Here is a 19,559-nt window from a genome sequence, read left to right as displayed (position 1 = left end):
TATGGCGCCCTTGGGACAATCCATTTGATTGCAGGGTTTTGTTCCCAAGCAAAGATATCCGCGGAGGCCAGTTCGTTCGTCCTATTCTGATATTCAGGACCAAGAGGTACTGGATTCTCTTTCGGATAGGCCCTGAAAGGAGAAGAAAGGCTGAAATGCCAACGGACCTCTCTCTATTCTCTAATTCACCCGAGCCGATAGTACCCGTTTTTGGAACGTCCAGTGCCGAAGTCACTGAATCGTTAAGTCACCAATCCAACCCCTTTGACAAATCGGGTGTCATATTAGATATCATATTCTATATATATAGAAATATCATAGAATAGACATATAGAAAGCTTTTCGGGAAATTTCCAAACGAACAATTTCAACGAAATCTTTCAATTTCTCATTTTATTATGTTCAACTTTATGTATTCCTCTATCCGTAGAGTACATTGAATGTACAGAAATGGCTATAACAGAGTTTCTGTTATTCGTATTAACAGCTACTCTAGGGGCCCCAAATGCCTCTAGAAAGATCCGAAGTAATTCGAGCTGTAATTGTACGTACATGTAAAGAGTTCAAATGTGAAGACGGTATAATAATCCGCTATGATGACAATGCAGCGGTTATAATTGATCAAAAAGGAAATCCAAAAGGAACTCGAGTTTTTGGGGCGATCACCGAGGAATTGAGAGAATTGAATTTTACCAAAATAGTTTCATTAGCTCCTGAAGTATTATAAATACTAGTAGGCGAAATTTAGATCAAAGAATGAATTAGTAGATTGTGTTTCACGTATATGTCTTAAAATCTAAAATGAAAAGATCAAAAAGAAAACATGTTGATTATAGAAAAATTGGGAGGAACCTAGAATTAGAATCTTATGGGCAAAGACACTATTGCTGATTTACTAACCTCTATAAGAAACGCGGACATGAATAAAAAAGCAACAGTTCGAGTAGTATCTACAAATATTACTGAAAAATCCAAATTTTCCCATTATTTGACTATCCATAATAGTGCGGAAAGAAAGCCCGGAGGAAGAGTGGCCTTGAGTTTCTCGCCCCTTTGCCTTAGGATTCGTTAATTCTCTTTCTCGATGGGATGGGGAAGGGATATAACTCAGCAGTAGAGTGTCACCTTGACATGGTGGAAGTCATCAGTTCGAGCCTGATTATCCCTAAACCCAATGTGAGTTTTTTCTATTTTGACTTACTCCCCCGCCACGAGCGAACGAGAATGGATAAGAGGCTTGTGGGATTGACGTGATAGGGTAGGGTTGGCTATACTGCTGGTGGCGAACTCCAGGCTAATAATCTGAAGCGCATGGGGAATGCCAGACTTATCAATTTGTCCGGTAAACTACTTGGCGCCCACGTAGCCCATGCCGGATTAATCGTATTCTGGGCCGGAGCAATGAACCTATTTGAAGTGGCCCATTTCGTGCCAGAAAAGCCCATGTATGACAAAGATATTATCGATGAATAAAAGCATGTCTTGCTTATTAACATCTCGGAAATATTCCGCCATAGTTAGGGCCCCATACATGGTCTTACGACTTTGCGGAGACCTGTGTTTTTGGTAAACAGTCGCCCGGGCCTGGTCACTGCGACCCCCTTTTGTGAGGGGGCACCCCTTCTCTCGAAGTTACGGGGCTATTTTGCCGAGTTCCTTAGAGAGACAGGTGGTTTATCTATCACCAAATAGAGATGAATATTATATGATAGCAGCAGGAAATTCTTTATCCTTGAATCAAGGTATTCAGGAAGAGCAGGTTGTTCCAGCTAGATATCGTCAAGAATTTCTGACTATTGTATGGGAACAGATTCATGTTAGAAGTATTTTTCCTTTCCAATATTTTTCTATTGGGGGCTCTCTCATTCCTTTTATTGAGCACAATGATGCGAATTGGGCTTTAATGAGTTCTAATATGCAGCGCCAAGCAGTTCCGCTTTCTCGGTCCGAGAAGTGCATTGTTGGAATAGTTATGAACCCTGTGGACCACCCCCATGGGGGCAGTGAAGGGAAAGCCCCCATTGGTAGAAAAAAACCCACAACCCCTTGGGGTTATCCTGCGCTTGGAAGAATGAATCCGCTTTCTTTTACACTTCTGTATCTCACTCTATCTTGTTTTTTAGTATTATCTAAAATAACTGAGTTATTGTCTATCGTTGGCCTCTATGGTAGAACCCGTCGGGGAGGCCTGAGAGGCGGTGGTTTACCCTGTGGCGGATGTCAGCGGTTCGAGTCCGCTTATCTCCAGCCCGTGAACTTAGCGAAAAATTTAGGACAGAGGTCTTCTAAACTCTTTTAGAAGAGTCAATATTCAATATTCCTCATAATAGATATACTTAATTATATCATAAGAATCTTAAGACATTTTTCGAATAGATAGAAAGAGTTGATTTGAATTGAGACAAGATCCAGTAACCGGTGGTCTATGGCTGACCGATATTGCGCACCATCACTTAGCTATTGCTATTCTTTTCCTAATTGCAGGTCATATGTATAGGGAGAACTGCAAGTTTTCGGAGCCGAGATATTCATCCGAGTCACTATGGGCGTATTTGTCCAATTGACACGTCCGAAGGAATCAATGTTGGACTTACTGGATCCTTAGCAATTCATGCGAAAATTGATCACTCATAGGGTCTTTCTGTCCAGGTGCAGGTAGTCTGCATCTTCACAGACATGTCTATTTCACCGAGCCTCTCTCCGAGACAGTGCCCAGATCGTTACGCCTTTCGTGCGGGTCGGAACTTACCCGACAAGGAATTTCGCTACCTTAGGACCGTTATAGTTACGGCCGCCGTTCACCGGGGCTTCGGTCGCCGGCTTCCCTGTGGGTCCTATATCTAAATTTAACAATTCCTGAACCCTTTTTATCTTTTCTGTGTTGTGGATCATCAAAATAAGCAAAAATAGTATTTTTACGTAAAACACCCATAAAGGGTATTTCAATCGAAATCCCCAAACAGGATATGAATTCTTTCTCTTGTTCTTGATGATATTGTAATGGAATGGCGAGCCTATTTCTTTGCTTTTTCGCCAACAAATCCGAATTATCTTGAAAAATAGAAGGATAGATAAAATTCCAAAGGCCGTTGGACATGATTCGATTCGACGTTGAAGAATCAAGAATTTCCCTATCTTTTTTACCATACTTTCGCATCGGAGGAGTAGCCGCCGATCTACCTTATGGATGGATCGAGAAATGCTTAGATTTCTGTGATTATTTTTTACGGGGAGTTGTTGAATATCAACAACTTATTACACAGAATCCTATTTTTTTTGGAACGAGTTGAGCGAGTAGGTTTTATTAGCGGAGAAGAAGCGGGGTTCTATATCTCTAATCGAATAAATTGACTTCGTATGGGCATTTTACTGGCAGCTATGGAGATAGCTGCTCCAGCTAAAGTTTCGGATACTCCACCCATTTCCTATAAGAGAATGGTTTTCATTACTTTGAGAAAGGAACATGTATCACACGTGCAAAATTTGGAAGCGTGCCACACGAATATTCTACAATAGCGGGTATTGAAGAATCGGTACAAGAAATTTTAGTAAATTTGAAAGAAAAAAGACAAAAAGGCCTTTTTCTTGTGCCAATTCTTCTTTTCTTGTCTCAAAATAAGAATCCTTTTTCTTTCTATTCGTCAAAGGTTACAATTTCTTCTTTATTCGGGTCTGTCTCTTGGCCCTCTTTTGCTTAGGTTCAGGGGAGGTAGTGCACAAACAGAGGGGAAGGAAATATGGCGGGGGACAAATTTATTGTGATTGTGAGCAAATAGAATTGCTTGACTTGTTCGGTTAAGTTCAATTTAGAACTTACAGAAATTTTGCAAAAAAAACGTAAACTTTTCCGTTGAAGGGTGGTTTTTTTTAGGCTAGTTGAGTAGTTTTGATTAAGGTTTTATTAGTTTATTACTCTAAGCTAAATCAATGATTTCCAGGAGACTCCCTTCGTGGAATAAAATATTGTATTGGATCCTCGATTGATCTCTTTTTCTTATTGCTTTTAATCATACTCAACTCAGCCCTTCCTGGGTGGGATATTGTCTGTCTCGATAAATAAAAAATTCCCGGAATAATAAATAGGAGTAAATTAAATAAGGTATTGATATAACTGGAATTCCAGAAACAAATAACAATTGACTAAAAAAAAGAAACAAAGTATCTAATCGAAATAACTTATTTTATTTTTTCGATTAAACAAAAGGGTTCGCAAATAAAAACGCTAGTGCCACAACTAGTCCATAAATTGTTAAAGCTTCCATAAAAGCTCCTATATCTAAATTTAACAATTCCTGAACCCTTTTTATCTTTTTTGTATTGTGGATCATCAAAATAAGCAAAAATAGTATTTCTACGTAAAACACCCATAAAGGGTATTTCAATCGAAATCCCCTCCCGTCATTTCTTCTTTTTGGTCTCATCTCATATAATCAAGGAATGATATACATTTAAAATCCAATCGAATTTCGCCTATAAAAGAAAGATTACTATGGTAATGTGTAGGAAGAAGGGTGTCATCTTTTTCTTTTTTAGGGCCCCGTCAGTCCCGAACTAGGGTTCAATGAATGGAGAAATTAACCCTTCCATTTTCCATGAAAAAAGTGGGGGCAAGATCAAATACCCATGGGGTGCCCTTACTTCACTTTTTTATTTTGCATCTCTCATTAAAGAGGTAGGGGCAGTGTATAGGAATTTTTTTCACTACTTCCGATTCGATAAAGAAAGACACGCATATGATATGCAGATTAGTAGAATTTAGGATATAACTCTACCTTTATGATGATACCATCCTCATCTTAACTTCCTATTCAACTCTTATCTTATGGAATAGAGTACCGGTATTTTACCGGGATCCATACATAAATCATATTCATTTTCCTTTTTTGATGTCTTTCTACGGAATTGCGGGCTTATTCATTAGCTCCTACTTGTGGTGTGCTATTTTGTGGAATGTCCAAACTTCAAAAATAATAATAATCTATTTTTTAATCTGTTTGTGAGAAAGCATGAAAAGAGCCAAGAGACTTAAATTTTGGACTTCAACAATCATAATTATACGAATTTAGAATTCAAAATAGTGTAATGGAAAAAGAAGTGCTTCGAATCATTGCTATTTGACTCGGACCTGTTCTGAAAAAGTCGAGGTATTTCGAATTGTTTGTTGATCAGGATGAAGCTTGGATGAAACTAAGCAGAGGTCCGAACCGACTGATGTTGAAGAATCAGCGGATGAGTTGTGGTTAGGGGTGAAATGCCACTCGAACCCAGAGCTAGCTGGTTCTCCCCGAAATGCGTTGAGGCACAGCAGTTGACTGGACATCTAGGGAGTTTACTCGGAGAGCGAACTGTGTGATTGCGAAGAGTGCTTGAATACCAACTGCTATCAAGGCAAGTTCACCTTGACCATTATCCTATTATTTTATTATGCACTACATTTTATTAGTTGCATTGTTAGGACTATTATTGTACCTATGATGGCTATGATTCTCCTAGTAGTATAGGATACCTTTGCCATGTCCTTACCACTAATTACCATCGTAGGTAGTCCAATGCTATGCTATGATAGTATAGAGGGTGGTATGTTGGGAATATGCCCTAGAGGCAATCATGTATGATGTAATTCCCAATGTATTCATAAATATTATTAAGTTGTCCTTGTTTGAACATCTGATATGTATCATTGAATATGCGATTTGATTGTGGAACTATGTATTCATGTTGTTCATACTAAATTGTCCTTAGTCATTGAGGTTGTGCTGGACACATAACCTAGACTAATGTGAAAGTTGGCTGATGACTCGGTTCCACTTGTCATGGGCATGGTGATGTCATTCCAGCTTACACGGACTCGGCTAAAGAGTTTAGCGAGTCGGACTGACCCATATTGAGATGCAACGAGTAGGTCGTCATTTGCATGTCTCAATCAATGTAATCCTTAGACCTGAGGTTATCGTACAATCCGAGTTGTGGATCACCAACTTAGGTTCTGTCAAACGTTGTTCCGTAACAGGGCAGTTATAAAGGCAGAGTTCGGGTTGACTGAGAATCAAGCTGTGTGATGTGGATAACCAAGATGGGATTTTGCCCCTCCGACTGGAGAGATATTATCTGGGCCCTCTCGAGTGATATGATTTGGGAAGCATGGCCATGCGCGACTTGGTTAACTGTTAACCGGGTCGATCGACTAAGAGTTAGTCGGATGAATCGTATATCACAGATCGAGAAGAGAGTTGAACTATTAAAGGGATGACGATTAATCGCCTATAGTTCGACAAGGTATATCGTGAGGCAAAAGGGACTAAGACGTATGTCACATTGGAAGGTACGTCGTCATGACTCGATGGTACTTGGGAGTCGGCACGTTCTGCTAGGAGCCGCTACCGATTGATCGATTGTGAGTCGGACTCCAATCGTGTCCAAGTTGCCATGAGCCTGCGGGGTCACACACTTAAGAGCGGGAGCAAGTATTTGGTCGGGTTGGACCCGAACTGGAATTGGGCTGACAATGCGAGTTGGACTCGCAGGGTGGATGGGCCACAAGGCTTGGAGCCCACTTCCACTCGGTATATAAGCAGGGGCGTGGGATGCCTAAGGGGCACGGTTTTTTCCACTCTCATGCGTTGAGAACCCTAGCCCGATTCAGTTCAACCGTCGCACCGGACCTAGCAGTCCGCCGCCGGAGCTCCTCCTCGCACGTGTGGATACCGGCAGAGGTGCTGTACGTTCAGCACTTCGACGATCGCGGGATTGTATCGGCTGGATCGGATCGAGGACTGCACTGCATCAAGGCGCCGCATCGATAATCCGCAACTGCGCGTCTAGTGGTAATCCTCGTAGCCTTCTACCTCGGCTAGATCTTGGGAGTTCGCGTAGGAAAATTTTTGTTTATCTCTACGCGTCCCTTCATGGTATTATTACAATGTGATATTATTGTCATTATGGAGTAAAATATGATTTTTCTAGTGTATGGCAAAACAAGTAATTCAATGAACCGTCCTGGGTGGGCTGCTTTGAGTATTTGAGATGTATGCGACGTCAGGTCCATTTCTATGAGTCGTCTCGCCATGTTTATGGGAGCGCCTGTGTCGCAAATGTGGGATGCCACCCGGGGTAACCAGAGACTGGACTAGTTCCTATTTCGTAGCTTCCAGTACAACCACATGGTAATATGGGCTTTGCCAGGATGGATGTAAGAAATATGAACCCGGATCCGATGTGACATCGGTATGTAGCAGTGTAGGTTGGAACGCGTCCCTCAGGTGGTCTGGGGAATTATGTTCTGAAAATTCATGTGGTCGATGCCGTTGCTACTCTACCCTGAGGACAGTAAGGCATTAACACGTCGATTTCTTGTGGGTAAAGTGTACCACCTCTCGAGAGTGTCAAACTAAGTACTTAGCCGTGTCCCCGGTTACGGACAATTATGAGCGACTAGATTTGGGAGCTGTAAGGAAGGTCTCACTCATTCTAATTTCCTAATAAAACGAATGGTTTGAACTGGGTAAGTCCTTTTATAATCTCTGGTGAACTTGCCAATACATTCAATGTATTGACCACGTAGTGGCTGCAATTAACAATGCAGGTGGATCAGACGAAGAGTGAGGTTCGTCGTTGTTGTTTGGGTCATGTGCTTACATTCCAACATGCTCTCACCTTGGAGTAGTTGTGGCCCATTTGCTCTACTTTTCCGCTGCCTATTTTGAAACACTATTTTGTTATGCTGACCCAAGGGGTCATGCAAGGTTGTAAGTACTATTACATTCTGGATGAATGCGTTGTAATAAAGTACTTTGACCTTTGTATCTCGATATTTCATCTTGAAACTGTGTGTGCTAGTGAGTCGATCCGGGGACTAGCACGGTAAGCACAGAGATCGAACCCTGTACGGGGGCGGTCGCTTCATTTTCCTTGTCCAAAGATGATATCGTTGCGGAGGTGCCAAGCTCGCCACCACAAAAGCATCGTTTTTGCCTCACTCCAGCATCCATCTTGTCCAGGCAGATCAAGGACCAGTCTGGCCCATTATTGGGCATTTGAGCGTCCGGCAGTAGGGGCCAGATTCTTCTCATCTCATGTCTAAGAGCTAGTGCCTTGGTGCATGTCATAACCGCATGATAACAGGTTTCATCTTCATGGCCACAAATACTACAGGTGGGAAGTGTTTTTTTTCAAGTGTTTGCTTCTAGCTTGTTGCACTGCTAAGGACTTCGTTGCTAGCTTCCAGCAGAAGATTTTCACTTTTGGAGGCACATTAGTCTGCCAGATGCATTGCCACGGCCTTCGTTCGCCACCAGGTAATGCACTCGAGGAGTTGTTGCCAAGATTAATCTTGTCAGTCAGGGCAAGTCTGTAGGCGCTTTTGACAGTGAAAATGCCTGATTTTTCTGGAAACCACGACACAAAATCTTCGCCATCATGTTGGGGAATTCTTATTTTCAACACTTCCTCGGCGTCATGTGGCATAAAGGAATCTGTAACCTTCTGTACATCCCAGGTCTTAGTGTTAACATTTATCGGATCTTCCACTTTCCTAATCCGCGAGCCTCTCAGGTTGGCGGATATTTTCATATTTCCCCGGGGAAGCCAGCTGTCACGCCAGACTCTGATTTTCTTTCCATCATGGACACGCCATATGACTCCTCTCTTAAGTAAGTCCAGCCCGTGCATGATCCCTTGCCAACCAGGCGATGTGTTCTTGATGAAAGATGTGTCAGTTAGCTCGCCATGGGGGTAGTACTTTGCTTTCAGCAACCTAGCACAGAGGCTCTCAGGCTTTGTTAACAAGCGCCAAGCCTGTCTGGCCAGTAAGGCTTTGTTGAAGGCTTGCAAGTCTCTAAAACCAACACCTCCAAATTTTTTTGGTCTAATAACCTTTTCCCAAGCCAGCCATTGAATCCTACGTTTATTTTTCTCATCTCCCACCAAAAGTTCCTTGTGATCTGAGCAAGCTCTTCACAAAGGCCAGCTGAAAATCTGAAGACACTCATGGTATAGGTTGGGATAGCCTGCACCACAGATTTTATTAGTACCTCTTTACCTCCACTTGACAGGTACTTCTCGGACCAGTCAGACAGTCTTTTTGAAATTTTTTCTTTGACAGATTGAAATTTACCATTCTTCATTCGACCCTCAGGAATTGGAAGCCCTAGATATCTTTCCTCAAATCCAACTGAGGTAACGTTAAGGGTTGCAGCCACTAAATCCCCTTCTACTTGAGTGCATTTTTTTCCCAAGTAGGAGGGAGCATTTCTCCGAACTCAGCAGCTGCTCGGTGCCTTTTTGATAAGTTTGGAGCAGGTCCTTTACCACTTCAGCCTGTTGTCGATTTGCTTGAAAAAAATAGGAGGCTATCATCAGCGAATAATAGGTGCGAGATCCCCGGGCAGAGCCTTCCGATTTTTAGATCATGCAGTGTTCCGGCCTCAATATACTGCCGTATCAGAAGAGATAGTCCCTCCGCAACGAACAGGAAGAGGAAGGGCGACAGGGGGTCGCCTTGCCTTAGGCCACGTGTTGGCTCAAACTTGTCCAGGATATTTCCATTGAATTTGACCAAATATTTAACCGAACGGACACAAGTCATAACCCAACTTATCCACTGTTCAGCGAAACCAAAACGCCTCAGAGCACCTTCCAGGAAGTCCCAATCCACCCTATCATACGCTTTTGCCAAGTCGAGTTTATAAGCACAAAATTTATCTCTCTGATTTTTACTGTGTTTTATTGCGTGGATGCATTCGAAAGCAATGAGTGCATTGTCAGTTATCAATCTTCCAGGTACAAAGGCCCTCTGTGTCTCCGAAATCAGATCATCTAAAATAGTTCTCAGCCTATTGACCAAGCATTTTGCAATAATCTTGTAAATTACATTGCATAAGCTCATAGGACGAAAGTCTTTGAGAAATTCTGGATTCTGCTTCTTTGGGATTAATACGATGATGGTATCATTTATACCGTCAGGCATGACACCCGTTGCGAAGAAGGTTTTAACACCATGGATTATGTCCTCTTTACAATACTCCAATGTCTCTGGAAAAACCTAGCAGGAAAACCATCGTTGTCATGAGCTTTCAAAGGTCCCATCTGGAACAGAGCAGTGCCTATCTCTTCCTCAGTAAGTTCAGCACATAGGGCTTGGTTATCTGCATCAGTTACCCGAAGTGGAATAGCCTGAAGAACACATTCAAGTTCCACATTTAAATCTTTTTTTACAGCTCTTTGAAGAAATCAGTAGACATCTGTTCCAGGTCGTCAATTTTGTCAATAAGCACACCAGAATCGTTTTTCAATTTTTTAACCTGGTTTTTCCTTGCTCTCCACGTGGCCTTTCTATGGAAGAAACTTGTGTTTCTATCTCCTTCCTTCACCTAGTCCACTCTGGATCTTTGCCTCCAATGGATTTCTTCCTTGTCCCTGTCATATATTTCAGCACGACGCTTCTTCTTTTCCTTTATTCATAACTCCACTTAGGCTGCGGCTAATTTCCCCCAAGAACAACTATTTTGTGCTAGCCGTATGCGCTTGCTTTTACTTTCCAGTATTAAAACTCCTGTAAGCGCCCCTATGCGAACTCCTGTAAGCTGAAGACCTCTGGGTGTGTTCTTGCTAGCCTTCTGGCGGCAAGTGTGTGAGAAAACTACGTGAGTGAACCTGGATGTATTCCGTTATCTCATGATAGTGGAATCCGATCGAAAGATCGTTTAAAAAAAGAAAGAAGATAATTGCAAGTCTAAGAGCATAAGAGTAGGCCGAAACAACCAACCTATCAAGCGAGATCGCAATCAACAGCCGCATGAACATTACACCCAACACCACAATCAACAAAATGATCGAGCAAAACAGATCAATTTCTCAATAGAAGACGGAACGAAAATTCATGTGGGATCAATTTCACAGATCGAGGAACATTGATCAGATCTCTTATTGAACATGTAATTCAGTGGATAATACATAAATGCACTTATTGTATAGAAAGCAGGGTATTATTTCCGCTGTTCTCAACATGCACACTTGCACAAGCAGAAAGTCCTGTCATTACCACCCAATGCCGAGAAAGGAAGAGGAGCGAAAGGAAAGAGAAGAGATGTTGCATCCCTAGTACAGTCAATTCGGTAAGCTTTTGTCCACCACAGGTCACCTGTATAACTACAACAAAGGGATCAAGGCACATCATTCGCGGAACCCAGTGTCAGGAGGTGAGTGTATCTGTTGTGTATATATATATGGTAGGGATAAATAAGAATGGTTACCCCATTTATTTTTCAAGGGGTAAATTGGCATCAGAGGGCAAGCTAGAACCTTTTCCTGCCTGAATGTGAGACATGATGAAGCAACAGTTTGTGGAACCTCGAAGGAGTGGCAAAAGGACGGTTGAGGACCTGTACAGCTTCAGCTCTTTGAATATGTTGGGAGATAATTACTGAAGAGTCAAGAATGGGACGGAGGCTGCATGAAGAAAGGCTGAGGAGGGCTTATGATGCCTCTCTCTCAGTACTTCCATCACCAGTGGGTATATGCTGGGAATCAGACTGGGGAACCCTGTGAGATCTTCCAGAACCACCACCATCGAGCAACCTCTCCGAATGCCCTGGTGAGGGTGCCAACTGATAGTGCAAAGTTGGCACATCACTCGTTGGTGAGGTTACAGATCCATACATAACTGTTCCCATAGGATGGTCAAATTTGCAGTTAGGACCAAACTTGCAGATGCCGTAACGAGAATAAAAGGTGCAGACAGGCTCTCCCTGTTAGCAAGAAAAAAGAGCTGGTTGGGTAAGATTCTCCACGAAGATGTCAAACATTTGCACAGTACCAAGCTATGGTAAGTTAAATACTAAAGAATTATTGAATAGTAGTATTCATAGGCATTGACAACATATACTACTCATACCTAAACTTGATAAATAAACTGTATTAGAAAAAACTTTAAAAAAATAGACACAAGAACGGAATATACCAAAGTAATCCCCATGCATTGAAGTTACTCATGTAAAATCTCTAATTCTAAAAAGAAAGAGATACTTCTACCTAACAACACGGGATCAAATTAATCCAATTCTATCTTATGGATAGCCCATCTTAGACCACATGGAACCAATCAATCTTCATAATACTGAAATGGAAACAGGGAAGATGAACCAGACCAGATGATATAACATACATGAAAGTTTGAAAGAAAATATCTTATAAAAGAAATGGATTCGATATATTTGGCAGGATGCATATCAACTTTGGAAACAATCTTACCGGGCGTAGCGGCAGACCTAATGGACTCAATGCACAGTTTGGAGCAGGAATCATCCGCTCCTTTGGGTGATTAAACTTGCAAACAGCACCAAACTTACAGTCTCCAGTTTTCATATAAAATTGACACTCTGGTTGGTCAGGTCTCTCGGGAAATACGTTATCCCCTTGTACTGCATAAACTCCGAGTGGAACAGAACCAGCTTGGTATGACGGGAACATGCCATGATCACCCATACCAGTTGTTTCACTCTGGCGTGAGCCAGAGTAGTAATGAGTGGTTCCAGGTGTTCGTTGTTGGTCATCCGGAGAAGAAGAACCAATTTGTGCCTAAGAGCATACAAATACTGATCATCTATGGCCTCCACATGTCAAGTGAAAAGATGATTTCAACAAATGACGCATTTAAACTATTACACATGGCACTGATATGCTTTCAAACATAACGTTCATCAGAAGGATTGGCAGAGATATCTAATGAGCTTGTATTGTGATTATAAAAATGAACAAAAGCAACTACCGAAAGTGAGGGAGGAAAAATCTAATGATCAGTTACGATAAAAAAGTAAATCCAGGTGAGCTTTCACCCCTTTTTTTTTGCAAGAATTAACATCTAAAAAATGCTGCAACAAACTTCAAGCAGCGAACCAAAATCCAGGCCATTCTTATTGAAATATTCCCGCCGTTTATAAATACTCCCTCCGTCTCATATTAAGTGACTTTCTATTACATGTCTCTAGACGCTTTTTAGGCATAGATACATCCATATTTGGGCAAATTTGAGTCACGTAATATGGGACGGAGGGAGTAGTTGTATGTTTAGGTTCGTCTATATCAATATCTTTGATACTAAAGGAAATTTGGTGTTACAAATCTTATTACATTTTTCTATAAAGTTGGTCAAACTTAGAGAAGTTTGACTTACAAACCTAAATGCACTACTATTTTGAGACAGAGGGAGTAAGTATTACCTTCAACAACAGAAAAGGTACTCGAATGTGTCAACAATTTTAGATTTCTTAAAAGAGTTTGATTCCATGTTTTCAGGTCATGAAAGTATCCCTAATTTTTAATCTAAACCAACTTCACTCCCTCCCTATACTGAATCACAACGAGACAAGTGGTACAATGAAAACAATGGGAAGAGTATTATGATGGCATGAAAAACATGATAGTCCATATTGAATAGCAACAGTTGTTAATATTAATGCTGAACTGAAGTTGGCAGCAGATCAAATTGGAGAGTCTATTTCACATAGGGAGGGACAGGAACATAAAGTACAAGCACTGCAAACTTATTAATCCTAGGTAGCAGAAAACATAAAGTGCACTGTTCCTGATGCAGGAAAAGACTCAATCAGAAAAGCATGATAAATGAAAAGGACTGGCAGTCTGGCACATATCAGTGTGCCTTGAGTATAACACAGCAAAACCCCATGTTCCCATGCTACTATGAGAATAAGTATGAGCAATTGAGCATAACATTGTTATTTTCAAGAATCAGAGCAAACCTATTTGAAGGAGAACACATGATCGATAAAAATTGGATACAGATTTTGCAAAAAAAAAAGATGCTATAAATTTAGGAAAAGAGGATAAATGTACATACAGCATAAGGATTCCACCCTGGAACTTGAACAATACTCTGAGGAACTATCACTTGTGCATAACCTGAATGACCAGGCCACCGAGGGCTTGCAATAAATGACGCAGATCTTGACATGTTCCAGTTTGTTACAGCTCCAGGGTAAGTATTTTGACCAGGAGAGGTTGCAGACTGTCCTGGTGAATACATAGATCCACGTACAGCAACCATTGTACTAGAGGGCTGTGGATGGTGAAACTTGCATGTACTTGCAAATTTGCACTGCCCTGTTCTTAGATAATAAGCACACTCCTTCTCATTCTGCAGTAATAAACTGCAAGTAAATAAAACTGCATGCAGACAAGCTAAGAGATGGAGAGAAAGTACGGTTAAGTAATGAGTATTGGTTTGGCATGAACTGGTTAGGTTCATGCAATTCAATTAACGCAATAAATGATTGTGGCCTAGCCCGGTTCCGCTACCCACGTCATAGCTCCAAAGGAACATAGACATGAGAGGATTGTTGGAGCATCTATTGTGTGATATTTGGTGCACACAATAATAAAATCATAGAATGTCAGAACAAACCGGACGTAGTGGGTAGCCCAGAACATTCAACTGTGCACGGGTTGCAATTGCAGCCTTCTCTCTGGGGTGATGGAACTTGCATGTCGCTCCAAACTTGCATGTTCCAGTCTTTAGGTAGTACTGTAAAAATATATGACATGACACATTAAAGCACAGTAAGTATGACGCAGTAGTCAAAGTACTATACAAAAGATGGGATCATGATAAGTTTTTGTTCAAGTTCGCACTTTGTTTGAACGAAAGGAGATTAAGAGAAAGACACACTGACAATGTAATGTATGGGCACCTAGATACATGGACTGGGAATTTATTAAAAGGATTATGATTAAAAAAATCAAGTGTTATTGCTCATGCAGTTTCTTCTTTTAAAATCTATCTCTTGTTAACTAAAAAAATGACACAAGCAAAATGTGATCCTGCCAAAAATAATTGGTGACGAATAACACGAACAAATTTTGACTTGCAGGGATCAAGGATTCAAACAGCAGAGCTTTCAAGTTTAACAAAGTGCTTGATCAAACACATCGATTCAAGGTATCATAAGTAATTTAGGATCCAAAATGTTAACAGTCAATCATACATCAGATGGCCAATGACATCAAATGTAGACAAGACAATATAGGGAGTATATAAAAGATTAAATACCCACTTGACACTCAGGTTGACCAACTCTGTAAGGATACTCTCCATTCATCCTTGCAGCAGCAACAGCCTGATAATTCAATCAAGATAACTGAAGTCAGAACCAAAATAATCATAAAGCAGAAACGGGACAAGGAGACAAATCCGTAGGATATTTAACATTGGAATGGAAGATATAGAAATTAGCAACATAATATAATAAGCTTCCTAAAAAATGCTTTGATAAGGATACTTGCATGAAAACAGAAAGAAATATCACCTATTTTTTCTCCAGCAGAAAATCACTAGGAAAAGCCCTAAGGATAGTACTGTATACAACATATAGATATAGTACACGTACAGAGCACGTAAGTATATGGCAGCTTAAATCATTACATCAGAACTGTATCACATTCACTATACGAAATGCTCATTTGAGTAAGAAGTGGAATGTACAGAGTGAACTAGTTAAATAAGTGACAGAAGGATCTGATTTTTTTTTAACAAGAGAAGCTAACGACGGAGCTGCACACCTAGAGCAAACAATTGGATGTCCTGTTTATCTTTAGAACCAGTTTTTACGTCTTGCCATGCAGCATGACTCAATCTTCAATCGACATCACTATGCAAATGATGTAGCATTTATGAATGTAATCCATGGCTGGTCTAATTCAATGTCCCTTATACTTCTTTTCTGTAGCATGTGGAATGGCAAATCTTAACCACAAAATTAATTCACTAAAGATAGGAAAAGATAGAGAAAGAGAGAAGAAAAACATGTCCATTCATATCTATATGCAGGGTGAAACATCAGCCAGACTTCCAGGACCCAGTTCTCATGCTTTATATTACTGAAGTGAACCTGGATTAAGATTCTAGTATATCATCTTAAAAATAAAATAAAAATTACCCCTCAAACACTGGGTTCTACTCCATTACGTTTTTTTAGAACCTTCTGATGTAGTCCATAGCAAATAGAGTAACTAGTGAGTTATTCCAGGTTAACTACACCTCCATTATCTAAGTTAAGCTATTCAGTTTCTTACAAACATCGCAAAAAGGTGATAGATAAAAAGAGTGCCTGAAGGGCCAGAGGAGGACATAGATAGTAACGATATCATCTTTAGAGAAACAGAACAAAACAATAGGTTTCAAAGTCTTCAACATGATAACTGAATAACAATTGCAATGACGCATAGGTCAAGTACCAGCTTCCTATTTGGGGGGTGATTGAATTTGCAAGTCATCCCGAACCTACAAAGTCCAGTCCTCATATAGTAACTGCAATCTGGCTCTCCTATACGCTCAGGGTAGGGACCAGGTTCCATAGACTCTCCTCCACCTCCTAAACTCATTTGCCACATTGTCTCTGCAATATCTTCAAGAAATAATGTCAGCATCAATTTACACAACCAGAGACGGCTGAGACAGCAGTCACGTCAGAAGTTTATACATGATACAGCAAGCAATGTTTAATCCAATCTCTGTAAGATAATATCATGCTTGACATCTGATCATCCACCAACTCAAATTCTAACCAGGTTGTTTGGAAGACTTATGTCCATGTGCTGAAAAGAACAGCAGTATGTACTAGACTACTAGTGTAGAAGTGAAACAATGTAACTCAGCCTGCATAATTTCAGTGATAACTTTTGGTGTTTTGCCTTCCAATCGTCAAGTTAGAAGTGCAATGCAACTTTTTTAGTCATATATCAATGCAAGACAAAAAAAAAACATGTTATTTTTAAATACTTGTAGAAAGGACGGAGTACCACATTAAAAGAAGTAGTTTCGTTTATTAGTGTGGGTACCCACTATTAATACTGAAATGGAAACAGGGTTACTGGGAGAAGAAAAGAGTGTCACACCAATGATTTATAGCAGCACAAAAGAGACAAATGATCGATCTCACTAAGATATTGCCTTTTTCTCCAGAAGGCGAGAAACATGAAGCCAACTTCATCAACTGCTAGATTGAAAAGAAAAGAATTGCACCCAGACTACTTATCTAACCCCATTGGACCTGGTGAGGAAGCAGAGATGATAAGAGGGAACTTCAAAGAAAATACTCCCTCCGTCTCATATTAAGTGTCGAAATATTACATGTATCTAGATGTTTTTTAAGTGTAGATACATCCACATTTGAACAAATTTGAAACACTTAATATGGGACGGAGTGAGTAGTACGGGTACTACTGAAGTACTGATCATACAAATACCTGTGCACACTGAGTTGAAACTCGTGGCAAGCACAGATGAGATGTGGAGGTACTAATGGGAAGGAAAAGAACAGCACAAGCAAATTAAACACAGTCTCGTCACTCCTTGACAAATAAAAAACCGGGAACTTCATTGTGACAACGCACAACTCCACTTCATCTTGTAATTAAAACAGCCATTCACCTTGGCAGTGCTTGAAGGATAGGTAAATTACGAGCACCACCTCATGGGACAGCAGAAAAAGCCAAGCTGTACCGCGAATCCTAGTGGGGACGAAAGCAATTCCACTAAAGTGGTCACCTTTATGCCAAAAGTCAAGTACATCCTCGGGTTGTCCCCTTATTCTCAAATTGCAACTCTTAACCAGATGTGTTTCACCGCCCCGAAATGAAAAACTGGCTGAAAAATCCTCCCACACCTCTTCTGGAAGCTGGACACCGCTCTTCCTCAAACAGCCATACCCCGAATGGCACGTATAGCAAAACCAGACGGAGATAAGAAGGGAAAAAAAAAAGTGCAACCCCCCAAACCTCGAGCGATTGCCGGTACATAACCGCATTGAAGGCACCACCGACACAAAGTAAAAAAAAGGTAGTAAAAAGTAAAAAAAACCGGCCGTGACTACAGGAAGCAACGATCTGAAATCAAGCGCGCGCGGCTGAACTGAAAGGCACGGCAATCCAATCCGATCGGAACTCCTTGCGCTCAAACCCTCGTAGCAATGTCAGACCACGGCGCTTACAGAGCACAGACCAAACCCTAACGTGCTCTGGCCCCAATTCCGGCCCCGAAAGCAACCTTCCGCCCGAACCAGACCGCGATTATTATAACCCTGCTCATGGAATCCCCAACGAAGGGGGCCCCGTCCATGAGCGAGCATCCACGGCGACCTCACGCGGCCACAAGCACGGAATTGCGGGCCGGCACCATTGCAACGCCGACGCCGCCTGCGACAGCGGGCACACGCCACAGACAGGCGCGCGCAGAAGAGGAAGAGGAACAAACAAAGCCCTATATGGCAGCTAGCGGGCGCTCACCTTCGGTGGGCCCGTGGTGGGTCCCGATCGCCAGAGCGGCCGGCGAGGACGACCCCTCCCCGCCGCTGCCCGCTCCCGCCGCCGCCATCACGGACGCCGCTCAGGCATCAGATCAGAGGCGCGAGGTGGAGGAGTGGAGTAGGGGAGAAGCGACGCGAGAGGAGGAAGAGGAAGAGGAGGAAGGAGTGGGGAGTTGGAGGAGGAGCCAAGCGTCCATCCCGCGGCTCGGACAGCCAGACGTTTTTGTTCTGCACTGCTCCTCTGCTTCCTTTTCACCCGCGCTCACACTGCCCCCAAACAGAAACCACCCGCGGCTTGCAAACCCCCGGCGCACCCCCACCCGTGCACCCAGGATTTTCTACTTACAAAGCCAGCTTCTTCCATTCCCTGCTTGCATTTTCGTTTTCATTTTAACTTTTCTGTTTTTTTTTTGCTTTATATCCGTATGAACAAATGAACATGTAAATGAAGAACTAGTGAGTTATACTATCATTATATTAGTATAAAGCATTTTGCGTGTCAGACAGAGCCATGTTGTTTTGACCTGCTCAAGGTAAATTATAATAATCTATAAAAAGTTTAAGCTTTTGTCATCGTACGTTTTCCAAACTAAGAGGTTAACTACTGTGCCGTGTAAGATGTAAAGTTGAAACGCAAACTGACGTGCTTACGGCAAAAGGAGAATTGTTATGCTGGTGGTGTTTGCGGCAGTGGAGCACTTCAAAGGTGCCTGTCATGATTGTGGCGCCACTAAGCGGTTTAATTTGACCATATTTTGTGGCCTTTGTGCTGCTGTAGGTATGGTAGTAATAGGTTATGCGGAGCTTCGAGTTTACATACGCTATTAAAAAGAAGATATGAAAAAAAACTTTAGCTATGTGCTATAACAACTACGATGATGTGTCCGATTTCATGCTAGTGGTCGGTGGACCGCTTCAAACCTTCAACATAAGAGGAGCTAAAAGTAATGACACAGGCTTCGTGTCTCAGCAAAATATCCCCATCGCCAGGTCGTTCAGTTGATACAATCATACAAACTGTAATGTGAAGTAGTATCAAGGTTTATAGCATTTGAAAAATGGTTTCTCTATCGATAAGTCGTTGTTTTTAGTTAAAGATCAGTTATGCGTCCACTGAAATTTAAGCCTTTTGCTTAAAGATCAGGCACCTGAGACATAGCCACCGTAAAAAAACTGACTGCAAAGTAGTGTCGAGGTTTACATGATTCAACAAAAATATGAAAGAACATGATGATGAGTCGTGCC

General features: G+C 41.6%; 1 protein-coding gene and 1 long non-coding RNA gene across 3 annotated transcripts in view; both read right to left on the bottom strand.

The window, feature by feature from the left end:
- LOC112272514 overlaps window positions 1-2,828 on the bottom strand; it is an 8,966-nt gene extending 6,138 nt beyond the window's left edge. The window contains exons 1-2 of the long non-coding RNA XR_002966453.1: window positions 2,629-2,828; window positions 1,495-1,496 (exon numbers count right to left, since the gene is read on the bottom strand). This is a non-coding gene — a long non-coding RNA (uncharacterized LOC112272514). The remainder of the gene's footprint in view (window positions 1-1,494; window positions 1,497-2,628) is intronic.
- An 8,019-nt stretch (window positions 2,829-10,847) lies between these two features.
- Window positions 10,848-18,541, bottom strand: LOC100841070 (zinc finger CCCH domain-containing protein 66). 2 transcript variants are annotated; one of them, XM_010238991.3, is made up of 7 exons: window positions 18,295-18,541; window positions 16,246-16,415; window positions 15,066-15,128; window positions 14,417-14,536; window positions 13,853-14,149; window positions 12,247-12,573; window positions 10,848-11,744 (listed from the first exon to the last, which is right to left on the bottom strand). In XM_010238991.3, exons 1-7 carry the CDS (start codon window positions 18,380-18,382, stop codon window positions 11,472-11,474), a joined length of 1,338 nt encoding a protein of 445 aa, XP_010237293.1. In that variant the 5' UTR covers window positions 18,383-18,541; the 3' UTR covers window positions 10,848-11,471. The 2 variants fall into 2 exon arrangements, with proteins under 2 accessions (XP_010237293.1, XP_003576637.1); XM_003576589.4 differs by having other exon boundaries at window positions 16,246-16,406.
- Window positions 18,542-19,559: the final 1,018 nt, after the last annotated feature.

This window comes from Brachypodium distachyon, chromosome 4 (genome assembly GCF_000005505.3).
Source record: "Brachypodium distachyon strain Bd21 chromosome 4, Brachypodium_distachyon_v3.0, whole genome shotgun sequence".
Classification (NCBI taxonomy): Eukaryota; Viridiplantae; Streptophyta; class Magnoliopsida; order Poales; family Poaceae; genus Brachypodium; species Brachypodium distachyon.
This window is presented reverse-complemented; position numbering and strand designations above follow the sequence as displayed.

Bases quoted from the DNA above. Each gene is read 5' to 3' on its own strand.
- LOC100841070 (XM_010238991.3), bottom strand. From the start codon at position 18,382: ATGGCGGCGGCGGGAGCGGGCAGCGGCGGGGAGGGGTCGTCCTCGCCG. The intron at 12,574-13,852 runs GTATGTACATTT...GTATGCTCTTAG, and splicing joins CAGGGTGGAATCCTTATGCT to GCACAAATTGGTTCTTCTTC. The intron at 11,745-12,246 runs GTAAGATTGTTT...TCTTGCTAACAG, and splicing joins TAGGTCTGCCGCTACGCCCG to GGAGAGCCTGTCTGCACCTT.